This window comes from Synchiropus splendidus, chromosome 11 (genome assembly GCF_027744825.2).
Source record: "Synchiropus splendidus isolate RoL2022-P1 chromosome 11, RoL_Sspl_1.0, whole genome shotgun sequence".
NCBI classification, from domain to species: domain Eukaryota; kingdom Metazoa; phylum Chordata; class Actinopteri; order Syngnathiformes; family Callionymidae; genus Synchiropus; species Synchiropus splendidus.
Genome location: NC_071344.1, coordinates 3,697,617 through 3,712,460, shown reverse-complemented (window position 1 = coordinate 3,712,460; position 14,844 = coordinate 3,697,617). Strand labels below are relative to the sequence as shown.

Below are 14,844 nucleotides of genomic sequence, written 5' to 3'. Positions count from 1 at the left end.
TCTAATTTGATAACACTAATCAATATATTGCAAGGGAAATGATGGAATTTGATGCCAAGATGTGTGAAAGTACTCACCCACTCCAAATGAGTTGAAGTCCGGACACGTGCAGTCTGACTGGTTGTAACCCCATATTATTTGATGTGTCACTCAAAGGGGTCTTAGAAAGTTTAACTGCTTTCAGGGTGGGACTCGTGGAGAAGAAGTGTATCATCAGAAGGCGTCCTGTATCCATGTAGCTTTGGTGCATTAAACAGTACAAAGCAAAACAAACTCTGTTTCACACCACAGCGAGGTGATCGCAGGCCTTGTTTAATGCAGTTTATATGCGGTCGTATTGCATGTTGATTTGCATATCTGACTGAATGCTTTCCGGATTCAGTGGCAAATATAAAAGGAATTACAGTTAAATAATGACTCACCAGGTGTTTCAATTCACATTTTACTTGTTGGTGCTTGTTCTTTTTGTTGTCACTGCTTCTCGTTGATTTGTGGCCCAAGTTTAATAACGTCATCCAACGAGAAACAGGTTTTCCATCCTTATGCAAATGAACAGTTTCAGTTGCCAAAAATCGTGCCCTCCTGGGTTGAACAACTGACTAAAGGTGTTCTGAAGAGCCAGTGAAATCAGAAGTGATGTGGGAGAATGGCCAGGGTTATTTATTGTAACACGACACGAATAATTGTTTAATATTCCCAACTCCAATCCGCCACAGCTTGTCTAGTTAGCTGATCTTTGCTGGGAAGATGTCTGTCTGGCGCACAGACAGACTCCACTCCTCTGTGATGGAAGTGAACGCTTGTTTATGACAAGTTCTGTCTTTACTATAGCTCAACTAAAGCACTGTTTGTTTTTCATTTTTCTGTGGCAAAATACACTTAAATAGTGATTTAGTCAAACCAACAAGTGTGGATCCAGCTCATTATTGCTTTTAAAAATGCATCATTTTATTCGTAGTTCTAGTAAGTAAGGACCTACATTTACACAACAGTGTTTGACAGTTTAAATGTTTTAGTCATTGTGGGAAGATGTACATCAAGATAAATACTGGGTTGGGAAAATAACATTTAAAAAAAAAAAAAAAGGTCACTGTTTCGATCTTACACAGTTTCTGAAGTAAAACAGTTTTGCATACTATTATGCATGTAAAATAAATATTTTACCCTCTACTTGGTTTGAATATACTTCTCATGTAGGAGTGGGAAGAAAAACAAAGTGCTACAATTTTAATAAGCATTTATTCCTCCAGCAATATCACCCAGGGAAGTAACACCATCTTGGCTTTATGCTGTAATAGTATCATTTGGGTGTGGGGTGTCTTTTTAACACAAACAACACCAACTGTGTATTGACACCAAATCAACATCGAAGCGCCGCTCCAGTGTCTCTACTGTTCAAAACAGGAAGTGACTTGAGAAGCTTGGTGAACACAGTGTGGGGGCCGACGTGACACTCATTCTTTTCACTCCCAGATACCGTCTCATCAGAGTGTTCTTGTCCATTAAGAAGTCCACTTTCTCACGTCACTATCTTATAGCTGACAGAATATTAGGTTTCATTGCAGCTTTCTCCCAGTATTCTTCCTCTTCAGAGCTTTAATCCAGGATGGAAGGGCGGCGCGGCGTGGCGGCGTTGCCTCATCTATCCTTGCGCTCTCCCTCTCGTCCTGTTTGGTTTCCTCTTCATCTTCCTCCAAGACTGAGTCCTCTTCAGACACAGTGTCCTCCTCCGAGTCAGTGAGGTCCGGGTACGGCTCAGGTGGCATGATGGCCAACACTTCTTCTGCGAAATGGACTCGACGATTGTCCTCCAGTCGTCTCTGTCCGGAAAAAAAAAACTTTATTTATTGCAACAAGGATTGTCAAATGGCACAGCCTTATCCTCTTATTATCCATCTAACTTTACAATTACTGTCTCTAGAAGTTTGGTTATAGCTCGTGTTCAAGTCATATAATAAATCACTTTGAGTTCACAGTGAGTCGGTCACAAAATTCATCTTTTATATTGCTCCACCTCATTTTCCAGTAGTGATGTGATAAATCACTGAAACACGAATCACCTAAAGTTGTAAATACATGTTAAATGCTAACACAGTATGTTGCACTACGTTAAAGAATTGAAATTCACAGATCAAACTTGTGTTTGGAAAGATTCTGGAGCAGACTGAGAAATAGTTTTGCGCTCATTTTGACCGAGAACAAATCTGTAATGTTAAGGGTTAACGAATAAAAAAGTGTCACCACGAAAGTCATTGGAAGTTTATTTGCTTTCTAGCTTCAACAATTGCTTCCTTATTTACTGTTATGAATGCGTCTTACCCGTTTTGTCAACGTCTCCATGGATGAGTTTGACTCATGGGAAATGGAATGTTTGAGGACCCCCCGGGGTGGAGGACCAGTGAAAGCCGGGACAGGGGGGAAGGTTGGGGATGAAGGATGTGCTGTGGGGTTTGCTGGCTTTAACACTATGGATCCTGGAAATGACCAAACTGCAACAGGAAAACAAAAACACTGTCACCCTCGACAGTTTCGGTCAGTTTAACTTCCCTGTCACGGTCTTTACCTTGTTCCGCTGCTCTCCCAACGCTGTTCGTGCCGGTTTGAAGCCCCTCATTTGCCCCCTCCACTGACTGGTGATGTCGCTTCCTGTTTAGATATGATCGAGTCCTCAATAATGAGCTGTCCAGAAAGTCAGCTCGCTGCCAAAACAGGAAAAACAATGCATCAAAGAGGCACAGACTGAGTGGTAACATCTGCATATCTGTTCTGACATCTCACCTCCGCTTCTGACAAAACCCTTGGTTGTCGCCGTACTCGGGTCTTGTATATTTGATGGACCTGGCTCTGCTCCATTGGTTCTGATTCTTTCTGTGCAGGTGCTGTTCTTCCTTCTGAGACGTCCATGCTGACTGGGAGGAATGTATCAGCTAATATTGCCGGCCTTTTCGGCGCCAAATCTGTGCTCTCAAAGCTCCAGGTGCTGTTTCCAGGCCCACCCTGGTTCATAACACCAGAGGTTTGAGGTTTCATTTCGAGCCCCTGGGGTGGATCCTGGTGGGCTGTGGCGGATGCCGACACAGCAGGATGGAGGAATTTTGCCCACTCTTGACCTGTGATTATCTCGTCCAGCAGGCTGAAGGAGCCCAGACCGATGTCAAAGTCGCTGCTGAACCTGCCGCAAGAAAACTGGAACTCAATAACCAGTCACATTTTTTCAGTTAGATCAAAGTATTACAGCGAACAATACTGCACTTTGATTGGTGACCATTCCTATTTCTGCTGTCCTCGTCTCCATGGTGGCGGCTCAACATTGCAATTCATTATGGAGTCAGATTAGTTGATAGGAAGTAGAGATTGGGGATCTAAACGTAAACGACGTATCATGAGACAGGTCAAGGATCATTGCTAGACAGGGTCGCTTTACTGTCTCTCATGTAACTGCTGTTGGAGGACTGTCGTGCTGACGACAGAAACTGCCAGGGAAGGTGTGTTTTGGCACATCACGAGTCGTCAAAAGTTCAGTCCAACGCCATCACAGGTTCGGCTGGAAATGAGTCAAATACTTCACATATCTAGCCCTGTCGCCTGAGGGCCTCAACACCAACAGGAGAACATGCGTGTAGCACGTACTCGCCGTGTGCCGTGAGATGATATTTTTACGATATATGACATGTTTATTACCTGGTGTGCTCATCACCATTGTCTTTCTCTGGCTTCTCGGGAGGGCTCTCACAGCTGCCTTGTGAAAGGGCGGTTGTTTCTCCGCTGACAGCTGAGACGCTGACGGGACTTCCTGTTGCAAGCGGCTGAGAGAAAAGGAAATCATCACTATTGCTGCATGGCATTTTTAAAGCTTATTCGGACAAATACACATTTAAATGTGTAAAACTCACTTCTTGTTGATCCTCTTTTTCTTTCTTGCTAATACTGCCAGGCCTCTCCCTCCATCTCTCCTTGATCTTCTGAGTCCACCTCCTGGGTTTCACCTCTGATGATCGCTGCTTTCGTCTAAAGGAATTGTTGGTTGTTGTTTGGTTTGTGAGAGCAGCACTTGCGTATTCCGCCTCAGAAAGACTTCGATATGTTCCGTTCTGTCCTAGAGTGTCCTTGCTCTGCGTGTGGAGATCTGAGGCCTTCACTGACCATTCATACACTCTGGGTTTAAAACCCTGACGTGGATTCAGGTCTGCTGCTTGAGTAGTCCTCAGTCTATTCTTAAAATCCCTGTCATCATCTGCGGTCGTGCTGGAAGTTGCAGCACTGTCCTGTGATTTCTCCGGAAAAGGTTGAGTGACATGTCCGATCGGTGTGTCCTCGCCCCTCTGAAACGGACTCTTGTCTTCTTGAAAAGGGAAGGAAACCTTTCCACTGTACAGTTGCCAACTTTCCCCACCCTTGTGCTCAAAAGGTCTTTGCCCAAATGTAGGGAATCCCAACGTCTTTGTCGGGCTTCCAAGTCCATTAGTCACAATGTTGTGTGCCTCTCGGTTATCCAAGACTCTTTCAACATTCCCAGATGTGGGTGCAGCAGTGGTCTGAACATCAGTGTCCAGTCTCTCTCTCCCAGGCTGAAGCTTCAACCTCTGCAGCATGGACTGCAGCAGGACCTGGCTATCCTTTGAGTTGTTTGACTGAGACATCTGAGAGCAAAAGTTAAACCACAGTCAGAGTCAGAGACGATCAGATGATTGCACAACCACCCGCCAAGTCCGAAATATTGCTGTTCTCAATCTCAAGCAACAAACACTTGACCTGTTCAGTTTGATGCTGATGACAACCAAGTCCATTCCTTACCTCTGATATTGAGCCAGGTTCATCCTTTCTGACCACTCTCACCCCCTCAGGCTGCTGAACACATAGCTTCCATCCGAGTTTGTCTTGTTGTGCTTCCTCCTCATCATGACTCAAAAGAAAACTGCTCTGGTTGAGAGGAAACCCACAAGAAAAAGGCCTCACATCGCTGCTTCAACGCTAGTCACACCTCTTCTTTGCAGACTGTCTCGATTGTTAGAAAAGGCAGGAGAGACGAAACACACCAGCGTTCCTCAAATCAGTTCTGAAGCAGACGGACAAGAAAGACCAGTGAGGTGAGATAATTGAGCTTTGACAGTGACTCTCCCTCTCCTGGTTTATCTATGTATCCTTCCTTCCTATATCGGTCCCCTCCCTTGTTGGAATACAATCCATCATAAAATCACATTTTCACAGATTAGTCAAAGTGATAAGTACCTATAGTTATTGTTGGTGATTTGAGAATGTGTTCAGCCCTGATACAAAATGCTCAGACTATACAAACTGAATGGACTGTTTTAAAAAAAAAAGATTTTGTAGTGATTTCTTGTTAAATATTTTTCAGCTCAATCGATCAAATGGTGCTTGGATTTATATGATAGGGTGACCAACAATAATAATTTAATCGTCTTGCTGCTTTGACTTCAGATGTTTTTTTTTTTATTATAACAATAAACGTTATCCTAAAATCATGGTTTTAAAAATATCGCATTTTCAAAACGCCTAAGAAAGATCAGACCAATGCTTGCTTCTTTTAGAACCGCTGGAAAACATGAACACACTGTCCACAGCAGCTAAAATTCTACGTCTTCCCAAAGCTCAGCGCATGCGCTTCGAAATTCTTCCCACTGTCTTGTTCTGCCTCTGTGATTGGTTGACACAGCGGAAGTGCTTTCTGGCGGCGTAAACAACGGACAGCCCTGCGTGAGACACAGCGACAGCAGAAGTTATCGAAAACAAAACTCCCGTTCACCATGTGTCATCTGGGCGCGGAGGAAGTGATATAACGTACCTGGCTGAGTAACCAAAAGAGCTCTGGCTGCTATTATTTATTTCAGAAATGTGTCGCCGGAATTGCTAATCTAACACGTTTCCAAAATGGACTGCGTGGTGACTGGAGGGAATGTGAAAGGTACTGAACATGTCGAGGCCAGACCAAACTCGAGCTGAAACACTGAGGTTAACATTCACCGCGTGTCTCTACCTCTTCAGTCCTCGCCAAAGCCGTCCACTCCTTGTCCAGAATCGGCGATGAGCTGTACGTGGAGCCCCAGGAAGACGGGGTGAGCTGATGCTGACACACGTTCATCTGCGGCGACACTTCCTCCTGAAGAGACACTCTTATGATAACCTTTTTTTTCTCGCTTTTCAGTTGGCCCTGCGGTCTGTCAACTCTGCTCGTTCGGCTTATGCTTGCTTCCTGTTTGCCCCACTCTTCTTTAGCAGGTGTGTTTGCCTGTGGTTATGCTGTCTGGTACCACACTGCATCACTAATCCCCATGTGTTGCAGGTACACAGTGCCAAGAGGAGAAAGTTTTCGATGCAAGATGGCAGTCAAGGTTAGTTGAGTTCATTTCCAAATCCTCATATTTCAAGATGCATTCAGCTAGACTGGAAATTATTGCTCTTGATTTGTTCCATGCTACTGTGTTATACATCACAATTGTCTTGGTGCGTGATTCTCTGTCCTCTCCAAATCCTCAGAGTGTGCAGTCAGTGTTTCGGTCGCTGGTGTCTTTGGAGAAAACAGTCGAGAAGTGTCATGTACAGTTGGACGAGCAGAAGAACCGTCTCACCTTCACTCTGCACTGCAAACACGGTATCTCAGCTACAGCTCTTGACCTACCTTTTTACCCAGATTCAGAACCAATCGCAACTCTCGTCTTGTGATTTTTTTTTTCTGCAGGCCTCATGAAGACACATAATCTCTCCTTCCAGGACAGTGAAAGTCTGCAGGCGGTGTTTGATAAAGACGCTTGTGCCAATGTGTTTTGTGCCCAGCCACGGTTCGTCACCATTCTCTCCTTTTTCTTTAAGCGATAGGTGTTTTGGGTTTTTTTTGCAAGTGATTTTGACACTATGATTGGACATCATTTTCTTAATGTCTTAAATAGATTAAGATAAGACAAAAGTGTTTCTGACAGGATGTTTTCAGACCATGATCGCTTTGATCACACGCTATTTCCCCTTTAAAATAAAGATAATTATTCGCATAAGGCTCTCTTTTCAGCCTCAGCACGCCATGATTATTTACATGTAGCAGAAAGCCTGAACAGAAGTTGTTTATTTTCTTTATTTTCTAATTACTTCCCTCATAGTTTTTTACTGTGTATGTGAATAAGAGATCAGTGTTTTTTTTTATTGCTAAACAAACTATCAGTTAGGATTTTATTTCATTTACAGTCTGGGTCAGTATGGATGATTTAGTTACCCTTCAAGGTTGTTTCTACTGCTGAAAATGGGTGAAGTAACCGACTGGACTCAGACCTAAGGGTGCCTAAAAGGACACTGCTGACTGTGACAAGCCCACGGACGCCTGAGTGAATGAGCAAAAATCTTTCTTGACTTGCGCTTTTAGGCTGTTGGTGGAAACGGTTGTTCATTTCGCTCCTTCACTGGAAGAGGTGACTGTGTCAGTGAGTGATGACCGCATGTGGGTCAGGAACCATGTGGAGGACGAAGCCGGTAACCTTTTTAACCATTTTCATCTTGTTTGGGACTCAGACTTTATCATAAAAAACTGTCTTTTCATCGATCTCTCAGAGCGGTCCAAAGCCATGCTGACAGAAGTGTCTTTGGCCTCCGACGAGTTTGACCATTTTGCTGTCCGGTCTCACTGCAGCATCACCTTCTGTCTGAAGGAACTCAGAGTCAGTCACATCAATAACAAGGGCATTGGCAAGCAGTTGTGTGTTATCTATATTTTGTTTTCTTATCCAGGGTTTGCTGTTGTTTGCAGAGGCCACATGCCTCCCTATTTCTATTTACTTTGATGAGCCAGGAAGGTAAAGTTTTATATTATTCTTTGTTTCATAGGTACTACAGATTTAACAATGCACTGTTTTTGGTTTCAGTCCTGTGGTGCTCTCAGTCACGGACAGTGTCCTGGAAGCTAACTTTGTGCTGGCCACTCTGTCTGAGGACGCCAGTCTAAAAAAAAATAACACAAAGAGGTAACAAAGTCAAAGAGAATTTTGTCTTGATTTTCGACATGAATTTGAAAAGGAAATATTGCTTTTCTTATATTCTAAAAGGTGCAGTATATTGCGTTAATGTACTGCCTGCCTTCATACCAAAGTAAAACAGCACCTCCATGTGGTGTGAATGAGTCCTGCAACTCACAAGCTAGTGGATATGCGATTTACAAAGATGAAACATCTACACCGTATTTAATTCTAAGTATCTTTTTTTAGTCAGTATTTGGTCTTATCATCAAGTGTTTTTTCATCATTGCCTCAAATTGTACATTTCTTGATTCTTTCATTGCCACGTGGGGTTTTAGTTTAGTCTCAGCGAGTCCTGTGCTTGTAGGTTGTTTTGGTTTTGGCTATTTTCCTCTCCAGTTTTATTTTCTATTTAACATGACGTTTTCTTTATTTCTTTATTTCCATCCAAATGTCTTCAGTTTTCACACAGAATAGTAAGACATTTCATTGTCCTCTTCATTTCTTCTCTTCTCAGAGCATGTTCACCCGAGCCGCCACCTGCTGACGATTTTATGAACGATGACATGGACTCGTACCTCATTGCGATGGACACTAGCATCGCGCCGGGTCCCTCCGTATCAGCTCCACCGCTACCCCGGTTTGCTAATTCTACTTCAAAACAACCCATCGCTCTCAATCACAGGACAAGATTGCTCAGTGAGGAAGAAGATGAGGAAGAGGAGGAGGCCGTTGAGGGACCACCTAATAAAAAGGTAAAATGGCAGCATCCTGGAACCCCTCACTGTGTGTTTCTTTTTTATCACAACCCAGTTTTCTCCCGCAGTTTTGCTCACTGCTTTTCGGGTCAGTCCTCCCTCCATCCTCTCAAGGGTCCACGCAGCCTTTGGCAACTCAAGAAGTTCTGGCCAGTGACAGTGAGGACGAGGCGTAAGATGAAGTAAGGACTTTCGGAGGGACTGGAGACAACAGTAGTGAGCATTGAACTCCACGCAGCACCCTTTGTTTTGGCGTAGGCAACACAAAATCATGATGTGACAGGACGTTTTTGTCAGGAGGCGTTTTTATTGGACAGTTAAAGTGACATCATTTGAAAAGTGGATACCTGGCCTTGCCTGTTACAGTTTGTCTTCCTTTAAATAAACCTTGTTTATTTTTTCAAGAACACTTTGTTTCTGAAACACGGAATTGCTGCCAGAGTCAAATGTTTTTTTTATATATATTTACATTTTTGGTACATCATAGTAGACTGAACGTCAGTATTTCGTCTGAATTTACAGTTATACAGATGTGTGGGAGTCAAAGGCATGATTACATTATGACCACCTGACTTCTCAACCAAACCTTTGACTTTGACCACACGTGCAAGACCCCTCACTTGAACATGTCAAAAGTATAGTTCAGCGTAAGAAGCAGAATGTTTCAGGCTTGGTGACCCACTTTTTCCCACCGGAACTCCCTCAGTGCTCTCCTTCTCTTTTTGCAGCTGAGAGCTTTTCTTTTGCTGCTTCCTTGTCTCCATCTTCCGGGCCTGCTTTTCCTCCTTCCTCCTCCTCTCACTTTCCCGACTCCTCCTCCTCCTCTTCTCCCTCAGCTTCTCCTCTTTTTGTTGGACTGCTACGTCGCTGAAGTCCTGAATAGTTATTTTAGGGATTTTCATTTTCTGCTTCCTCTTCGTCTTATCTCCCTTTAGTCGGTGGAAAACACTTGTGGCTTGCGGGCGACTTGATGCTCTTGCCGCTTCAAGGTGTTGCTCTGAGGACGTGTCTGTAGGTGTTTGCGCCATATTTGAATGCGAACCTGTGATCTGAACTCCCTCTGACTGTCTGAGGGTGGGTTGTTTTCCTTGAGGGTTGACAAAGAGTTTGTCATTGAGCCGCCGAGCTTCTCTGGACGCTGCACTGGTGAAGGACCTTCGGACACAAATGTCTCCTGTTGAGAAACTGCTGGTCCTCCTCTTGGAGTTTCTGGTATTGCTGCTGCCGTTCTGCTGGGTAGTTTGTGCGTCGCTTCTGTGATGATCTGGTTCTGCTGGAACCTCTTCTTGCTTCAGCGCCACATGACTTTCTAGTGGCTCAGGTGATTCACTTTGGTCGGCGTTTTCTTCATTCACTTCTTGGTGCTCTGTTGTTATTTCCTCCTCACATTCTTTCCTGTCACGTTCTGGGTCCTTCATTTCATGACTTGTCTCTGCTGTGATGTCATGCTCTTCAGCTCCCTCAGGAAGTGAAACAGTTGCTGGTTTGTCTTGAGCTGTGGCCTTTTCACCTGCTTTATCTTGCGTCTCTGCCGATAAGTCAGTTTGGTTGTGTGACTTCTCAGTGTTTTGGGCTGGTGAGTCACTCATGTGGTGTTGGGAGTCAGGAGCAGCAGTCTCTGATGGGCTGTGCTCTATCTCTGAAGTCAAAGGTGTCTCCGTTTTATCCTCATTCCTCTGCTGAGTCTCTTCACTCCCCCTGGGGTCTGATGTTTCTGCTTTCACCTCCAGCTGAGCTCTCATCTGTTCTTCTGACTCGTCTGTGGTTGGTTCACTTCCGGCTTCCTCTTTCTCAGAGCCCTGTTTTGTGTTTACATCACCAGCCGTTGGGTTTAAACATGTCCCTTCAGACGGATTTTGTGCGACCATTAATTTGGGTTCTACTTCCTTTGATTTTACTCTCTGGTGTTTGTACGCTGCTGTTAGTTTCACTGGCTTTTCCCTCTGCGTCTGATGTTCATCCATGACTACATCCTCCTCCAGAATGCTCTTCACATTTTTAAATTTCATGTTCCTCCAGCTAGTCCATTCATCTTTCGCCCCCATGGAGAAATGCCTTATGATCTTCCCCCGGCTTTTACTCTCTTTGCTGTCCACCTTTCCTCCCCTCCACCTCTCCAGGATGGAGGGAGACAGTGAGAGGGTGGAGGCAGAGCGTATGAGCGTCACAGAGAGGTTTCCTGTCTCTCTTTTCACCCGGTCCTGTTCTTCCTTATGGTTAATGGTCTGGGCCCACACCATACGGTATCCATGGCAACGACCCCTGGGGTCAAAAGTGGAAGAAGGTTTGTCCTTTTGCCACTTTTCCAACTCTTTCGCTGTCTGTTTTTCCAAGTCGCTGGTCGATAGCGGAATAGAGCATACCTGAGATGGAAGAGAGTATTTTTTTAATTCTTCTTGAATGTCTTTAAGAGATTAAACTTGATGAATTCATAACGGAAAAAAAAATAAATCGACCCAAATAACACAGATGAATCACATTTGAACTCACTTTCACAGGGAACATGTTTATGAGGACCGATTCAACTTAGATTTGACCATGCTGGCATCAAATATATCAAATATTAAGATGCAATTGATCATAATTTTAATTATCCTGCAATTCATTCGATTGATTGTCTTAATTGAGCCAACCCCAACATTAATGTGTGTTATATTGCTGCTAAGTGTGAGCAGCGCTGTTGCTGAGATGCCCATTTCAGTGGTCATGATCTACCTGTAGCCCACCACGATACTCGATGTTCTCATAAATGGCATCACCTACTGTGGGTGGTGCTAGAAATGAATGAATGAAACAGTGTCCTAATTTTCAGAGGCCACTAGAGGTCACTGTCAGCAGTATAGTCTGTGACTTTGAACAACTATTTCAGTGAAACCTTGCTTTTTAAACCAAGAGCGCCTCCTACATTGCTAGTCACTGCTGCTCAGTGTGTACGTCATATTGAAACGGTTCTTACTTCTGCTATGAAAGTGTCCTCCTCCACCTTCACCTCCTCCTTGACCGCCCTCAGCCTCTCCAGAGTCTCCATCTGACCCTGACACTGCTTCCTCTGCTCTGCTTGGCCCAGAACATGCCGTACAAGAACCACGGCGACCTGGAGTAGAACCCGCACCCCTGCGTGTATCACCAAAACAAGATGGAAAACTGTCAATCAAAAAAAAGTATTCCTGGATACCAATATGAGTTTGCTCTACTCTACAAGCTTCCTGTTTCCTGGCTTTGCCTTCAAAATGCATGCATCTTATTGGCAGAATTACCGTAGCAGAAGAACAAGTCCCAGACTCTGAGGAGAGTGTTGAAGGGCAGGTGACGCGTGAACAAACACATCAGCCAGTCTGTGGCGAACATGAGGGGCTCGACTCCATAACGCTGCATGTGCTTGTGAGCCGGGGGGCACGTTCTCTTTATGAGCCAGGTGAGGAGGGCGGCATCGAACAGGACTCCCTCCTGCATGACACAGGTCCATTCACATGGGTCACAGTGGCCAAACATTGACAAGAACTGAATTTTAGATGCTCGATATCTTTGATTATAAAGATTAAAAATGAAAAGTATTAAAATAAATATGAAGAGTAATAGAGAGATTGAGGGAGGTGAAGAGGAGAGTGCAGGCAGAGTGGCTGTTGGATGAAGATCAAAGGTGAAGGGAAAACAGAGGACAGCCAATGAAGTTCAAGGATGTACAATGGAGTGGGCCGGCAGGAATATGGAGGATGAGCAAAATTCGTTCTTGTGGAGGAGCAAGGTGCTCTACGCGGAAAGGTCCCTGGTCCAGAGCTGGATTTGAACCTGTGTTCTTGATGTGAGGCTGCAGGACCTGCCACTCTGACACTGACTGAATGTATTGATTTGAGTTCCCTCACCAGCAGCGGGCTGTAGTACCCAGGCAGGTACTGCTCGCTGATCTGCACCAGACACCAGAAGGCCTCCTGCAATGACCACATCCAACCAAGGGGGCATCATCTTCTGAACCTTCTCCACCAATTATGCAGACAAGCTGTGACTGATGTGTCCGTACCTCTTCTGGCATGTTCATGAGCAGGACAGCAGCTACTGGTCCTTGAGCTTGGCAGTAGCCTTCATCTGGTTGAAACTGAGTGTAGGCCTTTAACACCCGGAACAATCCATGCTGTCTGCAAACACAAAACCAAAATTAGGAACTTTGCCTGCAGTGACAGTGAGACCCCAACTTCCGTCAGTCGGTGCGTGTGTGTTGCCTACCCGTGCCCATCTTTGGACAGAAACATCTCGTGGAAAGGAAACTGTCGATCCAGGTCTCTCTCAATAACATCCACCCAGTGTTGGCAAGCAGCCGCCGAGTCCAGAGTCTAACAGTAAGAATCATGAGGTACACTCTCATTTAAGACTCTGACTTCGACCATATTCATGCTAACTCATTGACCTCTGATGACCTCACGTTTTTAAATAATAAATATGCATGAAGATAATATGTTACGCTACCAGTAGTGCTAATGTCTACAGTGCAAAAACAGCAGCACAGATATAGAGTATTTGGTAAAAAAAATAATGGCACTGAAATGTCTTGGTTGTTTTAAACCTGATAGATGTGTCTGCTGTGCTTCATCCGTTCCGTTGCTCCACACAGCAGGGGCCAGCACTTGGCTCGGAGCGACGAGGGGATGCCTTTCTGGCAGTGGACCTTAACCTTATGCAAGAAAAGAGTCGGTTCCAGTGGGATTCTGCGTGAGCATGTTCGGACAGTATTCTCAAATTCACCTTATGAGGCTTCTTCATCAAGATGGTCTCCCACTGGTTGATGATGTTGATCCACTTCCCTTCCCTCTGTCTCACCAGATGAGGATGTGGACCCGAACTCCTGACGTCAAAACACAGGAGCCTCAAATTTTAACTGACTATCTGTCGTCGGCTTGATATTCCGGGGCCAGAGTAGGAACTTGGTGTGTTTCTGTCGCCTCTAACTGTTGCGTCATCCTACCACCAGCTGTGCCACCTTTCTGAAGAATTTTCAGTTTCAGATGGTTAGAGCTACGGTGGTCTTGATCAGGGGGGTATGAGCTTTTGCAAGGGCGCCGCAAAAATATACGGCGACTCTGCTTCTCTCATTGAAAACAGCATGGCAAACCCACATCCGGTCCCGGTTTGCACAAGGACTTTGAATCACCCACGGATGATTAAATAGTCGCACGGCCCATATTAATAATTTCCACTTTTGCAGTACAAAGTCTTGACATTATTCAACACCGAGAATCTGAAGAAGAGACAGGAAACAGGAAAACCACATCTCCACGGCAACGAGCCAGGTTGTCGAAGCGACCCTGGTTATGGTGGAAACCACAGTGCACACGTAGCTGTTGGCTCTAAACACGAACAAATAAAATTACAGTAATCTGGTACAAAGCATAAGCAAGCCTCACTCAAAAATTCACTTAAGGTCACTGTAGTTATTTTTTGTTTTGTTTTGCTATTTGAAAAATCAAGCTATCCTCCCAAAAATCACATTTTCAGCTATGAAACAACTTACTCAGCCGAAGCTCCGTTGGTCAGGAGGAAACCAAAACGGTCTGTCGTCGGTTCTGCACTGAGCTCTGCTTCAGATCCAGAACTACCTTCATCACTTGAATTCTTTTTGGCACCGGATGCACTCGGCATCTAAAAGCAGGGCAGTAAATGACAGTTATTCTTCAGCAAAGTCATTAAGTGACCATAATTAATCACTTCCTCCTTCCACAAAGTCACTTCACCATTCTTCAATAAAAGTTGGAATTGCTCATAAAAACTTAGTTCAATGTCAATCTGTATAGCAAGCATCGTTTAAGTCCGAAGACTTCTAAATGCACCATATCAACACAAATACCAGAATGTTAAAAAAAAAAAAAATCTTCATTACCATTTTGCCCCCCTTTTCATAAATGTCAGTGGTGATAAAACGCCTGCCGACGAGACGAGGAAGACAAACTTCCTTTGTCTCATGAGGCTTTCACGGCTCCCTAAAACTGACGGAATCCGCTATGAAACGTAAATAACATATCATCGGTGAAGTAAAACTGGTGTCGTTTTGGGGAACAGCTTTGCAATATGCAGTTGATTAAAATAAATATATAACCCTAGGTAAAATAATAATAATAATAATATTAACAATTTACGAGAGG

At 44.4% G+C, this 14,844-nt stretch overlaps 3 protein-coding genes across 3 annotated transcripts; 1 reads left to right on the top strand and 2 right to left on the bottom strand.

The window, feature by feature from the left end:
• Positions 1-1,051: 1,051 nt before the first annotated feature.
• On the bottom strand, positions 1,052-4,949 carry zgc:113229 (uncharacterized protein LOC550612 homolog). Its single transcript, XM_053879649.1, has 7 exons — positions 4,795-4,949; positions 3,894-4,640; positions 3,682-3,806; positions 2,779-3,172; positions 2,564-2,699; positions 2,320-2,489; positions 1,052-1,820 (listed from the first exon to the last, which is right to left on the bottom strand). Exons 2-7 carry the CDS (start codon positions 4,638-4,640, stop codon positions 1,557-1,559), a joined length of 1,836 nt encoding a protein of 611 aa, XP_053735624.1. The 5' UTR covers positions 4,795-4,949; the 3' UTR covers positions 1,052-1,556.
• A 735-nt stretch (positions 4,950-5,684) lies between these two features.
• On the top strand, positions 5,685-14,746 carry rad9a (RAD9 checkpoint clamp component A). The gene is made up of 12 exons (XM_053879650.1): positions 5,685-5,923; positions 6,004-6,074; positions 6,164-6,237; positions 6,302-6,350; positions 6,496-6,610; positions 6,698-6,797; positions 7,370-7,476; positions 7,555-7,661; positions 7,732-7,796; positions 7,866-7,964; positions 8,473-8,710; positions 8,782-14,746. The coding sequence occupies exons 1-12, from the start codon at positions 5,890-5,892 to the stop codon at positions 8,887-8,889; spliced, it is 1,167 nt and encodes a 388-aa protein (XP_053735625.1). The 5' UTR covers positions 5,685-5,889; the 3' UTR covers positions 8,890-14,746.
• Positions 9,012-14,645, bottom strand: tbc1d10c (TBC1 domain family, member 10C). The gene is made up of 10 exons (XM_053879648.1): positions 14,583-14,645; positions 14,217-14,344; positions 13,451-13,550; positions 13,272-13,379; positions 12,935-13,041; positions 12,732-12,846; positions 12,577-12,642; positions 11,971-12,160; positions 11,670-11,827; positions 9,012-11,076 (listed from the first exon to the last, which is right to left on the bottom strand). The coding sequence occupies exons 1-10, from the start codon at positions 14,583-14,585 to the stop codon at positions 9,343-9,345; spliced, it is 2,709 nt and encodes a 902-aa protein (XP_053735623.1). The 5' UTR covers positions 14,586-14,645; the 3' UTR covers positions 9,012-9,342.
• Positions 14,747-14,844: the final 98 nt, after the last annotated feature.

Coding starts and splice junctions, on each gene's coding strand:
- tbc1d10c (XM_053879648.1), bottom strand. Junction 12,643..12,731: donor TCATGAACATGCCAGAAGAG/GTACGGACACAT, acceptor TGGTCATTGCAG/GAGGCCTTCTGGTGTCTGGT. Junction 12,161..12,576: donor GGTACTACAGCCCGCTGCTG/GTGAGGGAACTC, acceptor TGTGTCATGCAG/GAGGGAGTCCTGTTCGATGC.
- rad9a (XM_053879650.1), top strand. CDS start 5,890: ATGGACTGCGTGGTGACTGGAGGGAATGTGAAAG. Junction 5,924..6,003: donor GACTGGAGGGAATGTGAAAG/GTACTGAACATG, acceptor CTACCTCTTCAG/TCCTCGCCAAAGCCGTCCAC. Junction 6,075..6,163: donor TGGAGCCCCAGGAAGACGGG/GTGAGCTGATGC, acceptor CTCGCTTTTCAG/TTGGCCCTGCGGTCTGTCAA.
- zgc:113229 (XM_053879649.1), bottom strand. CDS start 4,640: ATGTCTCAGTCAAACAACTCAAAGGATAGCCAGGTCCTGCTGCAGTCC. Junction 2,490..2,563: donor TGGGAGAGCAGCGGAACAAG/GTAAAGACCGTG, acceptor TTCCTGTTGCAG/TTTGGTCATTTCCAGGATCC. Junction 1,821..2,319: donor TGGAGACGTTGACAAAACGG/GTAAGACGCATT, acceptor TTTTCCGGACAG/AGACGACTGGAGGACAATCG.